The 17,709-nt window shown below is 41.8% G+C and overlaps 1 protein-coding gene across 6 annotated transcripts in view; it reads left to right on the plus strand.

The window, feature by feature from the left end:
• The window catches only part of LOC126426814 (protein brambleberry-like), a 207,469-nt gene that overhangs the window by 142,191 nt on the left and 47,569 nt on the right, over nucleotides 1-17,709 (plus strand). For all 6 annotated transcript variants that reach the window (XM_050088818.1, XM_050088822.1, XM_050088819.1 and 3 more), the window contains exon 10: nucleotides 3,866-4,107. In XM_050088818.1, coding sequence (XP_049944775.1) covers nucleotides 3,866-4,107 — 242 coding nt within the window. The remainder of the gene's footprint in view (nucleotides 1-3,865; nucleotides 4,108-17,709) is intronic.

Consider the following 17,709-nt stretch of genomic DNA (forward strand, 5'->3'; position numbering starts at 1 on the left):
TGGTGGGGAGGCTTGTGTGCCTCAGCGATACAGATAGCCGTACCATAGGTGCAACCACAACGGAGGGGTATCTGTTGAGAGGCCAGACAAACGTGTGGTTCCTGAAGAGGGGCAGCAGCCTTTTCAGTAGTTGCAGGGGCAACAGTCTGCATGATTGACTGATCTGGCATTGTAACATAACCAAAACGGCCTTGCTGTGCTGGTACTGCGAATGGCTGAAAGCAAGGGGAAACTATGGCCGTAATTTTTCCCGAGGGCATGCAGCTTTACTATATGGTTAAATGATGATGGCATCCTCTTGGGTAAAATATTCCGGAGGTAAAATAGTCCCCCATTCGGATCTCCGGGCGAGGACTACTCAGGAGGACGTCGTTATCAGGAGAAAGAAAACTGGCGTTCTACGGGTCGGAGCGTGGAATGTCAGATCCCTTAATCGGGCAAGTAGGTTAGAAAATTTAAAAAGGGAAATGGATAGGTTAAAGTTAGATATAGTGGGAATTAGTGAAGTTTGGTGGCAGGAGGAACAAGACTTTTGGTCAGGCGAATACAGGGTTATGAATACAAAATCAAATAGCGGTAATGCAGGGGTAGGTTAAATAATGAATAAGAAAATAGGAGTGCAGGTAAGCTACTACAAACAGCATAGTGAACACATTATTGTGGCCAAGATAGACACGAAGCCCACGCTTACTACAGTAGTACAAGTTTATATGCCGACTAGCTCTGCAGATGATGAAGAAATTGAAGAAATGTATGATGAGATAAAAGAAATTATTCAGGTAGTGAAGGGAAACGAAAATTTAATAGTCATAGGTGACTAGAATTCGGGAGTAGGAAAAGGGAGAGAAGGAAACTTAGTGGGTAAATATGGATTGGGGGAGAGAAATGAAAGAGGAAGCCGTCTGGTAGAATTTTGCACAGAACATAACTTAATCATAGCTAACACTTGGTTCAAGAATCGTGAAAGAAGGTTGTATACATGGATGAATCCTGGAGATACTAGAAGGTATCAGATAGATTATATAAGGGTAAGACGGAGATTTAGGGACCAGGTTTTAAATTGTAAGACATTTCCAGGGGCAGATGTGGACACTGACCACAATTTACTGGTTATGAACTGTAGATTAAAACTGAAAAAACTGCAAAACAGTGGGAATTTAAGGAGATGGGACCTGGATAAACTGAAAGAACCAGAGGTTTTAGAGGTAGAACATTAGGGAACGATTGACAGGAATGGGGGAAAGAAATACAGTAGAAGAAGAATGGGTAGCTCTGAGGGATGAAGTAGTGAAGGCAGCAGAGGATCAAGTAGGTAAAAATATGAGGGCTACTAGAAATCCTTGGGTAACAGAAGAGATATTGAATTTAATTGATGAAAGAAGAAAATATAAAAATGCAGTAAATGAAGCAGGCAAAAAGGAGTACAAACGTCTCAAAAATGAGATCTTCAGGAAGTGCAAAATGGATAAGCAGGGATGGCTAGAGGACAAATGTAAGGATGTAGAGGTGTATATCAGTAGGGGGTAAGATAGATACTGCCTACAGGAAAATTAGAGACCTTTGCAGAAAAGAGAACCACTTGTATGAATATCAAGAGCTCAGATGGAAACCCCGTTCTAAGCAAAGAAGGGAAAGCAGAAAGATGGAAGGAGTATATAGAGGGTCTATACAAGGGCAATATACTTGAGGACAATATTATGGAAATCGAAGAGAATGTAGATGAAGATGAAATAGGAGATATGATACTGTGTGAAGAGTTTGAAGAGCACTGAAAGACCTGAGTCGAAACAAGGCCACAGGAGTAGACAACATTCCATTAGAACTACTGACAGCCTTGGGAGAGCCAACCCTGACAAAACTCTACCACCTGGTGAGCAAGATGTATGAGACAGGCAAAATACCCTCAGACTTCAAGAAGAATGTAATAATTCCAATCCCAAAGAAAGCAGGTGTTGACAGATGTGAAAATTACCGAACTATCAGTTTAATAAGCCACGGCTGCAAAATACTAACACGAATTCTTTACAGACAAATGGAAAAACGGGTAGAAGCTGACCTTGGGGAAGATCAGTGTGGATTCTGTAGAAATGTTGGAACACGTGAGGCAATACTGACCCTACGACTTACCTTAGGAGAAAGATTAAGGAAAGGCAAAACTACATTTCTAGCATTTGTAGACCTAGAGAAAGCTTTTGACAATGTTGACTGGAATACTCTGTTTCAAATTCTGAAGGTGGCAGGGGTAAAATACGGGGAGCGAAAGGCTATTTACAATTTGTACAGAAACCAGATGGCAGTTATAAGAGTCGAGGGGCATGAAAGGGAAGCAGTTGTTGGGAAGGGAGTGTGACAGGGTTGAAGGCTATCCCCGATATTATTCAATCTGTATATTCAGCAAGCGGTAAAGGAAACAAAAGAAAAATTCAGAGTAGGAATTAAAATCCATGGAGAAGAAATAAAAACTTTGAGGTCCGCCAATGACATTGTAATTCTGTCTGACGGCAAAGGACCTGGAGGAGCAGCTGAACGAAATGGACAGTGTCTTGAAAGGAGGATATGAGATGAACATTAACAAAAGCAAAACGAGTATAGTGGAAGGTAGTCGAATTAAGTCGGGTGATGCTGAGGTAAACAGATTAGGAAATGAGACGCTTAAAGTAGAAAATGAGTTTTTCTATTCGGGGAGCAAAATAACTGATGATGGTCGAAGTAGAGAGGATATAAAATGTAGACTGGCAGTGGCAAGGAAAGCATTTCTGAAGACGAGAAATTTGTTAACATCGAGTATAGATTTGTGTGTCCAGAAGGCGTTTCTGAAAGTATTTGTAAGGAGTGCTAACCATGTATGGAAGTGAAACGTGGACGATAAATAGATTAGACAAGAGGAGAACAGAAGCTTTCGAGATGTGGTGCTACAAAGGAATGCTGAAGATTATATGGGTAGATCACATAACTAATGAGGAGGTATTGAATAGAATTGGCGAGAAGAGAAATTTGTGGCACAACTTGACTAGAATAAGGGATCATTTGGTAGGACATATTCTGAGGAACCAAGGGATAACCAATTTAGTATTAGAGGGCAGCGTGGAGGGTAAAAATCGTAGAGGGAGACCAAGAGATGAATACACTAAACGGATTCAGAAGGATGTAGGTTGCAGTAGGTAGTGGGAGATGAAGCAGCTTTCACAGGATAGAGTAGCATGGAGAGCTGCATCAAAGCAGTCTCAGGACTGAAGACCACAACAACAACAAGTGTTAGGAAATCACTTTTTTAAGATATTTGTCTGGAGTGTATCCTTGTACAAAAGGGAACAGGGGCAATAAGCAGTTCAGACAAAAACAGAAGTGAAGTTTTCGAAAAGTGTCGCTACAGAAGAATGTTGAAGATTAGGCATGTAGATTAATAACTAATAAGGAATTGAATTGAGGAAAAAAGAAATCTATGGCACAATCTGACTAAAAGAAGACATCATTGGTTGATAGGACAACCCTGAGGCGTCAAGGAATTGTCAGTTTGGCAGTGTGGGGAGGGGTTAAATATTATAGAGGAGACCAAAGAACGTATACAGTAAACAGGTTCAAATGAATGTAGGTTGGGATAGGTATGCGTAGATGTGGAGGCTTTCACAGAAGAGGCTAGGATAGAGAGCCGCATCAAACTGGTCTTCAGGCTGAAGACGACAACAAAAAGAAAAAAATAATGAGTGGGAATAGTGTTAAACTGAATAGGGATACAGAATACAGGTTAAGTTTCTATCATTTGCTATTCTTTATTTATGTGTAGCTTACAGACACATTTTTCGTCCCTGTAAGTTCTCCTTGTCGACGGGATGGATGGAACGTGCAAACAAATTCCATTTCGCAGGTGCCGTACTGAGACTGGTGCCCTCGTGGTTGTGGCCGCGAGCCAACACTCTGCACCTGTCGCCCCCGAAGCTGACGGGGGCAGGCAGCCCCACCTTCCCTCGAGAGGGCGACGGTGACCGCGACCGCGCAGACCCTCACAACTGCGCAGACTTCAGCGACGACGAGCTCGCCGGGGACGACGACGACGGCCTGTTCGTGAAGGACCCTCTGAGGGAGTCGACACCTGTCACGCATTTCAGTGTAGGTCGACTAATCTGTAAATGTTGGTACACTGCGTATTATGTCGGGTAAATCTTAAGTTGTAACAGTGTCCGTAGTCTGTTAACACTAACCATTATCCTAATGTAAACAAATGCCCACTCAGTGCACTTGGCAATTGGTTGTCAGTTGTGGTACACTTACTCCAAATGTTGTGATGCCACTGGAAATAGGCCCTAACTATATGTAAGTTATTTCATTGTCGGAGCGACACTGTGAGCTGTGCTAAAACTTTGAAAGTCGTTCCTGTTTTTGCGAGTCACTTTGTTAAAAGTTTAGTGTAGTTCTTCGTTTGAACCTCATTGGACAGTTACTCTTCTCTTTCCAACCAGTCATGCTCATTTAGTCTTGTCTTTCTTAAGTGCTGCAAAAATGTGTCAAGTTCTGTAGTGACATATAGTCACAGAAGAACCAATAAAAGGCACCGAGAAACTGATTTGTGCATAATGTTTTTGAGAAGATTTAAGGAAAAAATCTGTTCTTACCAACATCGCAGAGTTCAGAAATCGCATCTGGATTTATCAGAGTTGTAATATATTGGCATACAGAAAGAAACACTGAAGACATGTTAACTGTCTGCTCCTGGCAAAAGAGGAAGACAACAAATGTGTCAGGAAGATGTGAAAATTTTGTGGAAAGTGCTATGTGATGCATCTGTGGGACTTGGGTGTCTTCACAGGTGCTGTTTAGTTAGCCTCTTATCAGCAGGTGCCAGCTCCAGTTCTGGACTGGAGTCCTCAGATTACAGTATCTAAGCAGCTGAGAGATTTCTAGATGATTGTTAAGTATTCACTCCTGTGGCTTTGGTATTTGTTTATACAGTGAAATCTCCACATTATGTATCTGCCCAAGGGGTATCACAATAAACAGGACCTCTGGACTGCAATTAAGCACAGCATAAATCCCTGCACTTGCTGCAATTAGATAAAAAAAAAAGGGAAGCACACGGTTGGCCACAAAATAATATAGCCCAAACTAAGATGAACATATCTTTAGTGTACAGGCACAATGCCCTCACTGGTGTGGATTGTGTATAAGCAAGTGGTTGTTAACCAGTCATGTTTGGCACCTAGAGTATAGTGAGAGTACACAAAAGATGTCGTATCTTCAGGATGCCTTCCCTTGCGTGACATTATGTCTGTCTCTCGTGTTTATCGTAGAATTTTATCGTGAACCGCATTCCCACTAATGAAACAAATACAGACAGTGTAGCCAGACACTGAGAGAAAATAATCTACTACTAAAAAATTAAATTTGTAAAATATAAACCTGAAAACATGGTATTAAATGAAAACTGCACTCCGACACGTCTCTTAAAAAAGATTGAGTGAAACTGTTAATGTATTGTAAATTATAAAGCTGTACAAGAATTTATATTCAATCAACATGTCAATTTCTGCCTCACACACACACGACTGTAGTCTCAGGCAACTGAAACCACACTGCGAGCACCAGCACTAGTGCATGATGGGAGTATGGGAGTGGCAACTGGGAGGGAGTAACGGGGGAGGGGGAGGGGTAGTACGGTGGGGGTGGCGGACAGCGAAGTGCTGCAGGTTAGACAAAGGGCAGGGAAAGTTTCCCAGCAATACATCCTACGTTCCCATAATCCTCCTGGCCTCAACTCCTTTTTTAGTCACTGTCCTGACTCATCCGGTCCGTTCCCATTCCAGCACTACACAGCTGTCATTCCACCACTGCACTCAGTTTTCCTCCTTTCCCGGCATCTCCATCGTACTGTCCCTCCCCCTCCCTGCCCCAGCCTGCTCCTTACACCCACCCATTCGCCGCTCCCACCGTGCACTGGTATTGCTGCCCGCAGTGGGGTTTCAGGTGCAGTTGCCTAAGACTGCAATTGTATGTGCGAGTTACATTTGCGTGCTGCGTGTGTTTGGGCGCGTGCGCACACTACAGATGGGTCATTCGCGAACTAACAGCTCCAAAGGAATGGTTCTACATCTACATCTACATGGATACTCTGCAAATCACATTTAAGTGCCTGGCAGAGGGTTCGTCGAACCACCTTCACAATTCTCTATTATTCCAATCACTTATTGCATGTGGAAAGAATGAACACCTATATCTTTCCGTACGAGCTCTGATTTCCCTTATGTTATCGTGATTATCCTCCCGCCCTATGTAGGTCGGTGTCAACAAAATATTTTCGCATTTGGAGGAGAAAGTTGGTGATTGGAATTTCGTGAGAAGATTCTGTCGCAACAAAAAACGCCTTTCTTTTAATCATTTCCAGGCCAAATCCTGTATCATTTCTGTGACACACTCTACCATATTTCGCTATAATACAAAACGTGCTGCCTTTCTTTGAACTTTTTCGATGTACTCCGTCAGTCCTACCTGGTAAGGATCCCGCACTGCGCAGCAGTATTCTAAAAGAGGATGGACAAGCATAGTGTAGGCAGTCTCCTTAGTACGTCTGTTACATTTTCTAAGTGTCCTGGCAGTAAAACGCAGCCTTTGGTTAGCCTTCCCCACAACATTTTCTGTGTGTTCTTTCCAATTTAAGTTGTTCGTAATTGTAATACCTAGGTATTTAGTTGAATTTACGGCTTTTAGATTAGACTGATTTATAGTGTAACCGAAGTTTAACGAGCTCCTTTTAACACTCATGTGGATGACCTCACACTTTTCGTTATTGAGGGTCAACTGCCACTTTTCGCACAATTTAGATGTTTTTTCTAAATCGTTTTGCAGTTTTGTTTTGATCTTCAGATGACTTTATTAGTCGATAAATAACAGCGTCATCTGCAAACAACCGAAGACAGCTGCTCAGATTGTCTCCAAAATCGTTTATATAGATAAGGAACAACAAAGGACCTATAACACTACCTTGGGGAACGCCAGAAATCACTTCTGTTTTACTCCATGACTTTCCGTCAGTTATTACGAACTGTGACCTCTCTGACAGGAAATCGCAAATCCAGTCACATAACTGAGATGATATTCCATAAGCACGCAATTTTACTACGAGCCGCTTGTGTGGTACAGTGTCAAAAGCCTTCCGGAAATCCAGGAATACGGAATCGATCTGAAATCCTCTGTCGATAGCACTCAGCACTTCATGCGAATAAAGAGCTAGTTGTGCTTGCCAAGAACGATGTTTTCTAAACCCGTGTTGACTGTGTGTCACTAGACCGTTTCCTTCGATGTAATTCATAGTGTTTGAACACAATATACGTTCCAAAATTCTGCTGCATATCGACGTTAAGGATATGGGCCTGTAATTTAGTGGATTACTCCTACTACCTTTCTTGAATATTGGTGTGACCTGTGCAACTTTCCAGTCTTTGGGTACGGATCTTTCGTCAAGCAAACGGTTGTATATGATTGTTAAGTATGGAGCTAATGCATCAGCATACTCCGAAAGGAACCTAATTGGTATACAGTCTGGACCAGAAGACTTGCTTTTATTAAGTGATTTGAGTTGCTTCACTACTCCGAGGATATTTACTTCTACGTTACTCATGTTGGCAGCAGTTCTCGATTCGGATTCTGGAATATTTACTTCATCTTCTTTTGTAAAGGCATTTCGGAAGGCTGTGTTTAGTAAATCTGCTTTGGCAGATTGACCAAGATGAAAGGAAGGAGCGAGAAACGAATTCTAAGGAACGGCCTTTCATAGGTCATTTAGGTTGCGGCTTTCTACTTATAGTTCCTGGGAATGAGAAACAGTCGGTCTCGTTCTCGCAACAGCACGTCGGCTGGTCTCGTTCCAGCCTCAGTCCTGTTCCCTTCTCCATCTCGGTCTCCTTCAGCCAGACTCTTACTTCTTCGTGTGGTCACTTGTCGCAGTTCCACTGCCGACAGCTCCTATTTACTTCAGTATCAAGTTGTTCAATTCGTTCGCTGCGCATGCCCATTTTAAATCTGTTTCAAACCTTCCATGATCTCTGTACTTCTGTTTCTTTTCGTACCCTATTCACCATTCAAGACCAGTAATTAAAATGTATTTTATAGTCGACACGGCACACGCGAGTGCCCATTTTCCATCTTCTTCTCTTTGTTCACTGTTACGGAAGGCAGACCGACATACAACCGAATGAAGCCCGCGCTCCATAATCGAATGTCTGGTCTCGTATTTTGTTAAGAGACTATGATAACTCCTACAATATTATTTCAGCGCTACAGGGTAGCGCACGAAAAAGTGGACTGAGTACTAGACTGCTCACTGTCGCCCACCGATTGTCACCTACTGTTTCGAAGTTGTTTGCATTAGCTTATTTGTTATTTCTTTACTGCCTAGTTATTACATGTGTATCTATTCTGCTCATAGCGGTCAACAAATCGTGTGCAATTGGCAAGCAGTCTGTATCGGGCCTGTTTTTCGTGCGCCACCTTATATTATTTCACTGTGATCAGCCACGTGACACTACAGTTGGCTAAATTAGAGGTTTTTCAGAATCGTGGAAATTACTTCTACAAGTGTGTGAGAATTCTGTAATAAATAAAAACGTTTTTTGTGCCTATCTGCATCTCAGCATCTCCGCTCTATGGTGAGTAGCAACTTTCCTTTTCATAATATCGTTACATTCCATCATGGATTTTCCGTTGTTTGAAAGACAACAACCAGAAATTTACCCAGAGATACAGCTGTACACCAGAATACCTTATGTTGCAGCAGCGTTTTGACTAAAAAATGCTGATCTACTATCATTCTAGATAACTTTACAATTCTGAATAATACTTTCATACTCTGTCAAAAGTTACTACCTACATGGCACTTTCCTTTTGCTTAACTGAGTGAAATAACCTATTTCCACTCTGATGCTATTTTGAAAACTCGCACCAGTGTTCAGTATAGTTTAGCATTTAGGCAAGTACTTTATTAGTTCCAGAATCAACATCTTAGTGGAGTGTTAAAGTATACGGCCTTCCTCGGCAGAAGTCAGGCTAGCACTGCCAGTGGAGAGTGTCCCAATGCTTCAACTAGTGCCCCTCTCTATCCTGAGTATGCTTCCACACCATAAGTTACACTAGGCAGTCTCAATTTTGCAAATGAATGGATGTATATTAATAATTATGGAGGAAATGTATTGTATGGGAAAGTGTCATCATTTGAGTGACTACAGGAAGATACAAGATGACTCGGATAGAATTTTTAGTTGGTGTGACAAATGGCAGCTAACTGTAAGTTAAAGCAGATGAGTATAATGTTTGAATACAGTATTAGTAGTGTGCTGTGTGACACAGTCAAGTCTATTAAATATCTAGATGCAATGGTGCAAAGCGATATGAAATGGAATGAGCATATCAAGGACTGTAGTAGCGAAGGCAAATGGTAGATTTTCGTTTATTTGGAGAATTTTAGGAAAGTGTAGTTCACCTGTAAAGGAGACCGCATATAGGACACCGGTGTGACCCATTGCTGAGTACTGTTGGTGTATGTGGGAACCACAACCTGTCGGTGTACAGTAAGACATTGAAACATTTTAGAGGTGGGCTGCTATATTTCTTACAGGTAAGTTCGAACAGTGACCGCGTGTTACGGAGATGCCCGAAGATGTGTAGATGTGAATACCTCATTAGATTTACTTGTCTGTTATGTGCTTTAGTTTGTTATTAAAATCTAGATTACTAAGTAACTATCCCAGAATGAGGAACCCGTATCAGTTGCAGCTTGAATACCAGATGGGTTTCGGGACCAACAAAAATTTGATTTCCAATATTATCATAATTATGGATCGAATTTCAAATGCTACAATCTACTCATTAAGAGGTATCATCTTACATTAAAATTTTAACACAATGCAACGGTTAAAAATTGTGTGTGTGTGTGTGTGTGTGTGTGTGTGTGTGTGTGTGTGTGTGTGTGACCGCACACGCTCACACGTCTGCAAGCATGCGCACACGCCTTGATGCAGTGAAAATGGCGGCACTCAAATACTCAGATTTTATTCATCCGGTATATGAGAGTTAGAGAGCACTTAGCAACATACAACAAACTTAAAGCACACAATGTGTGCATCTGCGTATCAGAAAATCTCTGCAAGACGGTAAGAGATTCTTGCAAATTGGGTGTTTTTATGTACCACGTCCCAGCAGAAAATTTATCAGCATTTCTTTTTTGGTGAAGCAACTGCAACCGGTGTTCCTTATCTCGATGCACTAGAACAGGCTCATCCAAGAATTGTGCCCGGCGGGCGCGCCTGAGCCCCTGTGATCGTAAGGCGGTGTAGTTCAGCACCCGGTCCGCGACCGTGTGTCAGCACCCCGTCCGCGACCGTGTGTCGCTAGTGTCAGCATAGGAGTGAGGGGGAGCTGCGGAGCGAGTGAGATCCCACAGCCCTGCTCTGCACTGGACTACCCCGCGGTCAGATCCCACGTAAATGAAATAACAGAGGAAGCGCCAGCTCTGTAAAAGTGTTCTTTGAGCGGTAAAACGAGCAAACCATTTACTGTCGAGGTAACAACTAGTGTTCCGAGGTAACAACTAGTGTTCGTGTGGCAGAATTACTGCGCAAAGCTTTAGAAAACAATATCCAAAACAAGAATCGAAGAACAACTTAGTAGTTTTCTGACCCACAGGTTGATTCTACTAGTACTGCACATGCACACTCGTCATATGTACAGTAGGCGTCTTCTGAAAAATACATCAGTTTCTTAAATGAACTAAGAGTCATAAATATTCTATTTTAGAAATAATTTTATGTAAGGGATATAGTCTCCTACTGTTAGTAGTTACAAGTAAATATTTTTTGTTGTACTTCGTGGTACAGCTTTTTGTATCCCTTCTCAGAGTTTAGAAATCGGATGCTTATTTTACCGTTTTTTACGTAGTAATTTTAACTGACCAACTTTGAAAACTTATTAAAAAATAGAATTAACACTATAAAGCTCTTTAATTCCTACAGTCAACATTGTTAAAGAAGACAATTAACATTTTATATGTTTTTCCTTTTTGAAGAAACAATTTTGTCTAGGTTTGGTACAATATTCTGTGAGACTGATAACCTCAAAGAATTAGTCAAATTTTTATCACCAAGTAATGAACGGTTCTTAGTTTTAGCAAGCTTTAACAGAGAGAAAAAGCGCTCACAAATATATGTGGAGCCAAACATTGACAGAACTTTGGCCACGTGCTTGTGCAAAAGAGGATATTTCTCTCGTGGGAGACAACTGTAAAAGTCATCCAGTGTTTTACACATAAGAAAGTGGTCATTCGAGCGGATATCGCACTGCAGGTCAGTCAGCTCTAGTTGAAGCACTTGTGAGACATCCTCTGCCCGAAGGGAAAACGGGCGAACAAAATATATATCTAAGGCTGGCTGAAGCTCATTTATCTCCAAAAATCTGTTTTCAAACTGTCCTTGTAATTCGAGAATGATTTGAACATAATCTGAAAAATCCACATCTTCTTTAACGCTGTCTAGTGCAGGAAAGTGACAACAATTCTTCTCACGCAACTGTTTTTCCCACAAAATAAGATTTTTTTGAAATGCTTGAATCATTCTGCACTAAATCAGCAACAGAGTGATTTTCACCTTGGAGTGAAATGTTCAAAGTATTTAAATGACCTCTAAGATCACTCAAAAAAGCCAAATTCGCCACCCACATAGGATGACAAAGTATAAGCACCTTTCCTCTGCTCAGCCATCTTATGTCGGCATGGTAGGGGATGTCGGGGTATTCTGTTTCAATATCAGCCAGAAATTCTTTAAATTGGCGATGTGTGAGTCCATGCGATCGAAGATAATTAACCCTTCGAAGAATTGTGTCCATAACATTTTTTATGTTGACAATCTTCGGACAAAGTGCCTCCTGGTGTATCAGACAATGGACTGCCGCGAATAAGGAACAGCCAACTTCAGCCATTTTTGACCTGACAGAACTCGGAAATCCAGCGCGTATCCTTTATAGCGCAGGGGCTCCATACTTTGTTACACTGGTCAGGTGTTCCCATTTTAAACCCATTGACTCCAACACGTTTTCTGCGGCTAGAAAAATATCCAAACTCGTGGTTGTTTCTTTTAGTGGTATAAGGTCGAAAAATTCTTCTGTGATGCGCAGATTGTCGTCGACACATCGAATGAATATTACGAGCTGAGATATGTCCGCAGCGCCCGGGGACTCGTCAAGAGCGATAGAAAGCGAAATGAAGTTTGCCGTTCTCTCCATTAATTGCTGTTCCATATCTGAGGCCGTATCTTCGACATGGCGAGCAACAGTTTGAGGCAAAAGATCCCTTTTTCAAATTTTTCCGTGAGCTCTGCTGGACAAATACTAGCCGCCGAGTCGGTCAGACAATCCTTGATGAGATTCCCAGCCGCAAAGGGTTGCCCTGCTTTTGCAACTCTCAGCAAGCATTTGTAACTAGCGCGCAAACTTGCCCCACCTGTTTCCTGCTCCTACCACGGCAAAAAAAAGAACATACAATTAACTTTGTACAATCCTGTTGTTTAAAACACTTTTATCATTTTAACAATTGTTTATTCACCGAAACTCAAATAAAAAACTAACAATGAAAGATTGGTTTTAGGTGTGTTTTCCCCCAGTTCCTCCAAAAAGTGGCCTTAGACGCTATCAAGGACAGCGAAATGTAGTCGCAAAATAAATTTTTATTTATTGGAATATCTGCGTTTTAATTAATTTAAAATAAAAATGATACTGCAACATATGTTTTCCCATCCATAAAAACACAAGTATACAAAAACAAAGAATGACTCTTAGTGACACTTTGCTGCCCGAGAGAGCGTTTGTGGCGGCTTTTCAGAAAGTGGCAAAAAATAACGCACCTGAAACTTTTTCTTGGGTCTGTGCGACACGATTTAATGCAACCCAAATATAAAAATTAACTGAAAAGAAATGTTCCTTGTTGCTGACAATCTGATATTCGATAACTGGCACATTGCTAAGTGACAGATTATGAAATATAGTTTTATTTATCATCTTTATAAATTATAAAGAGTCATACGATAGGAACACTTACTTCACTGTAATGCTGCTTGAAATTTTCTTTCAGTTCTTAAAGCTTTGACTGGCGTTCCTCTTGCGACAAATTTTCAAACTGATGTTCGTGTCAGGTATTAAAGTGCCGTTCAGTCGAATACTTTTTTAAATACATGAGGTTCCGATGTCATACCAAACGTTTGACGTGGTTTTCGATAGCAGTACAAAGGAAATTAGTTTCCCACTCGGGTTTAAATAGTGTGGACTTGCCCCGTTCCTCTTTCTTTTTGTCTGCTGCTGATGACCATCCATCTCAATCCACTGTAGCCTTACGTCTGTTGTCTAACGGATTTGTGTCGCTTTTGGCCGCTGCCGGCGCGTACAGGGACACGGTGAGGCCCGGCGGGCGGTTGGGCGGTCCGCACGGCCAGCTAAGCGACACGGCTCGGCCACTGCGACGACAGACGAATTCGCCTGGGGCGCTGGCCGCGGACACTGGCGCCCTGGGGGCATAGTTTGGAAGAGCTTGAACGAGAACTACAGTTCTTTCCTCAGTTGGAAGAGGCTGAACTGCAGAACGTTATTTGGCAGCGAAACCATACACTGTCTCACACCGGCATAATTCAACACGCGATTGCTTAAACGACATTGTACCCAACTGCCGGATTGGCCGTAATTGGCCAGATGACGTAGCTCGTTTTGCGTGACTTCCACATCAACCCAGTCCATTACTGTGTGATATTTCCCTTCGTAAAAGATGGCGTGTACGTGCCTCTGCTGTCGGCTGGTCTACCCTACTTAGTAAACAGGATTGGAGCAGTTCTTGCAGCAATTACTCCAGACACACTGATAAAGATTTGGGAAGAACTTGCCTATGGAATCGATGTGTGGCAGGTGACGAATGATGCTTACATTGAACAAGTTAAACTGTTTGAGTTGCTCTTTCATTTGATGTATTATTTATAAGTTGAATGTAATAAATGCTACAAAGCCTTAAAACCCCAATATTCATTTTGAAACACCTGATATCACATATTTCAAACAATGGAAACTCCAGGTAGGAATATGGACAATGTAGGAAAAGACAGATTGCTACTTACCGTAAAGAAGACGCGTGAAATTGCAGACAGGCACAATTATATGACTGGCTGTAGCAGTAATTATGTGTCCTAGAGTCTGACCTCATCCTCACCGTCCCTACTGAAGATATATAGTGGTGGCAGCATAATGTTTGTACACTCTCCTTTGAATACAGGTTCTCTAAATTCACATCATAAGTAATCATCATTTGAATTTGAAGCTGTAGGAGCTGCCATGTTTGCAGACTAAGTTATGAAAATTCAGGCGTGCCTGTTATGCAAACAACTGTTGTTTATACATACATATTTCGGCACCTCTGTGCCATCATCAGAGGGTACTTTTATTCATTTCTATAAAATCCAAACATGTTTCCAGCGCTAGTTATTCCAACAAAATTGTGGCCTAAAAGCAGTTCACGTATGTTGTGGTCGCTGCTTCATTTTCTGCATTGCTGGTTTCTGTATGAGCCTCTCTACTGGTATTCAGTAATGTTGAGGTAGTCCTACAGGTCCCAGCAATGAAGAAAAATATGTAATGACCACAACATACATGAACTGCTCGTAGGATACTTACTACTTAAAGCATATTTGTGTGTTACATAAAGTACCTTATGACTCATAAAGATGCCAAAAAAATGTTTGCACAGTTTACCGAACAAGGTTCACACCGAGTAAACATTTTATCAAAGTCTTTCTGTAGTTTATATATCTAAAAACAAAGATGATGTGACTTACCAAATGAAAGTGCTGGCAGGTCGACAGACACACAAACAAACACAAACATACACACAAAATTCAAGCTTTCGCAACAAACTGTTGCCTCATCAGGAAAGAGGGAAGGAGAGGGAAAAACGAAAGGATGTGGGTTTTAAGGGAGAGGGTAAGGAGTGCGAGTGTATACCCGTCCTTTTTTCCCCCTAAGGTAAGTCTTTCCGCTCCCGGGATTGGAATGACTCCTTACCCTCTCCCTTAAAACCCACATCCTTTCGTTTTTCCCTCTCCTTCCCTCTTTCCTGATGAGGCAACAGTTTGTTGCGAAAGCTTGAATTTTGTGTGTGTGTTTGTGTTTGTTTGTGTGTCTGTCGACCTGCCAGCGCTTTCATTTGGTAAGTCACATCATCTTTGTTTTTAGATATATATTTCCTACGTGGAATGTTTCCCTCTATTATAACCATATCTTTCTGTAGTTTGATACAGTTGGCCAGTGACAATACTTTTCTGTACAGAAATGCGTCGTAAGCGAACATCGTTACAGTACTGTTGATCCTAAGTGATAACTCAGTTAGGTGTACTGAGAACATTACCAATCCTGCAACTCTTCCGTGAAGCATATTGGCTTTTACTTTTGTTTCTGTGAAATGTTCACTGTCCACTACAGTCCACTGGGTTTCACGAGTCAAATATTGCTCAGTCCAGTCACATATTTGCAGAGATGCCCCATTACTGGGATAGGAGAGAGGAGGGGGCTCTCCAAATAATTCTCTTCTGTATTAACCATTTGAAGAGATATGCATTCAGGAAACATTTGTCTGAGAGTTCCAAGAAACGATCGTGTGTATGGGCCATTACACTACCTTTTACAAGCCAAAAATTTTTGGCACCAGGTTAATAGAAAATGAAATTTGGTTGGAGAAACTCTTGTAACATCATGCAGCAGCAGTTTCTATAGAACCCAGCAATGATGTAGTAACAACAGACATGAACTGTTTTTGGCCTAAAATTTGTTAGAATACTTAGTACTTAAAAGCTGAATAAAAGCACCTTCTGACTAGACCACGTAGGTGACAATGAAATGATGCCATATTAGCTGTGGTAATTCAAGATGATGACTCTCAAATTTGATCAGGATGTTCTGGCCTCCTTCAAAAAAAGATACAGACATTATACACTAAACCTTAATTCCATTCATCCCACTGTCACATTGGGGCAACAAACTGAACACCGGTGAATTTCCTAGGGGCTGTCGTCAGACGAATATCGTAAATTTATTTTGTCGGCTGTCGAGTTGGAAATGTGAATTTTTAAAAGGTAGGAAAAAATTATAATTGTGTGGTGAATATTCTGAAGAATGTCTCGAGAAAAGACATTTCCAGAATGCATTTCGCCTCACCACCAACTGTACCTCATACCTTATGTTCTACATTGGCTTGCTGTTTCTATGTTGCACAGTCTTTATATTCCCGTGTTCGTGCTATTCTCTGTTCCCCAGAAGCCACTTTTCTTCAGCTAAAGACCACAAATGGTGGGAGGGAGAAGATGTGAGGCTACGTTACCAGCGTGGTGGCCACTTTGGAAGCTGACATTTTAGATGCAGCTCTTAATTTTCAAACAAAAAAGGGGTCTTGTGACATATGAAACAAAAAGAGAATTACATTGAAAATCAGTGACACCTTTCATTGAAGCATAGCTTTTGTGATTGTCGAGTTATGACTGAAGTTTCTTCCAAATAGGTGATGTGAAAGCTAATGGCATTAACACAACTCGAGCATATTGAGATCATTCTGCTTTCACGAGGGAGGAGGACCTGTGTCAGCGGAGATGGTGGCAACTGACACCACCCAGAACAACCACCCATTGCACACAGTGTTGACGTTGAAACTTGTGAAGTTCTGTGAAGCTGGCTCTGTTGCAGACAAACCAAAAATGGGACAAGAGCCATGGATGAAGCAACATGAACCACTTTTCTGAGACATATTCTGGTGGACTGTCCCGCTTAGACCGGCCAGCGACGGAATCTTGGGTCACCGGACTCGTTGGCGCTGATTTTATCTGACAGAACCTCGTCAGCTGATTTAGTTTTATGCTTTATTCGTGAGGGTGGGTTTTATCATTTGATCTGAATTTTAGTGCATGTCATTTGTCCCTTTGTGTCCTCCACCCTAGTGCTTCTAGGGTAGTGGTTTTAAGGTGTTGCAGAGTGGCTGGCTTCTCCTGTTTATGCCCATGGTCAGCCAGCAGTGGTAATCTGTTTTGTCGTTACAATCTCTTCTACCTGTTTCTTGCGTTTCTGTGGTTTTCTTCTCCCCTTTTTTCCATTTAAGTGTTTGTTGCCCTTCTGTTGTTCTTGTGGTTTTTCCTTTCTCTCCATTTTGTGTTTTCAGTCTTGCTCATTTTATTCTCACCTTTGTGACATTGTTTTATTCAGAACAAGGGACCACTGACCTAGCTGTTTGGTCCCTCCCCCCCCCCCCCCCCCCTCTCCCCCCCTCCCCTCTTATAAACCAATTGACCACTTTTCTAACATGTTTAGTAAGGGTCCAAGGAGCAGAGGTCAGTACTCACTGCAGCTGGCATAAAACTGGGTTTAGCCGTACATCTGTATGGAGATTTCGGCCACACGTAAATGGCACCTTTACAAAATGCAAATGTTACAGCATTGTTTCAGGAATGGTCCAGATTGTTGGGTCGGGTCGAATTTGCAGAATGGGAAGCTGGAGGAAAACCATCGTTTCCCCTACGACGCACTGTATACGGATGAAGGTAACATTGTGTGAACGAGAGGTAAATATACGGAATCACAAATACTGGTCAGATGTCAGTCCTCACTTCGTGGATCCATCGGGAGGTAGCCCACATATTGAAAGTGGCAGTTTGGTGTGGA

This window comes from Schistocerca serialis, chromosome 11 (genome assembly GCF_023864345.2).
Source record: "Schistocerca serialis cubense isolate TAMUIC-IGC-003099 chromosome 11, iqSchSeri2.2, whole genome shotgun sequence".
In the NCBI taxonomy this organism is placed as follows: Eukaryota; Metazoa; Arthropoda; class Insecta; order Orthoptera; family Acrididae; genus Schistocerca; species Schistocerca serialis.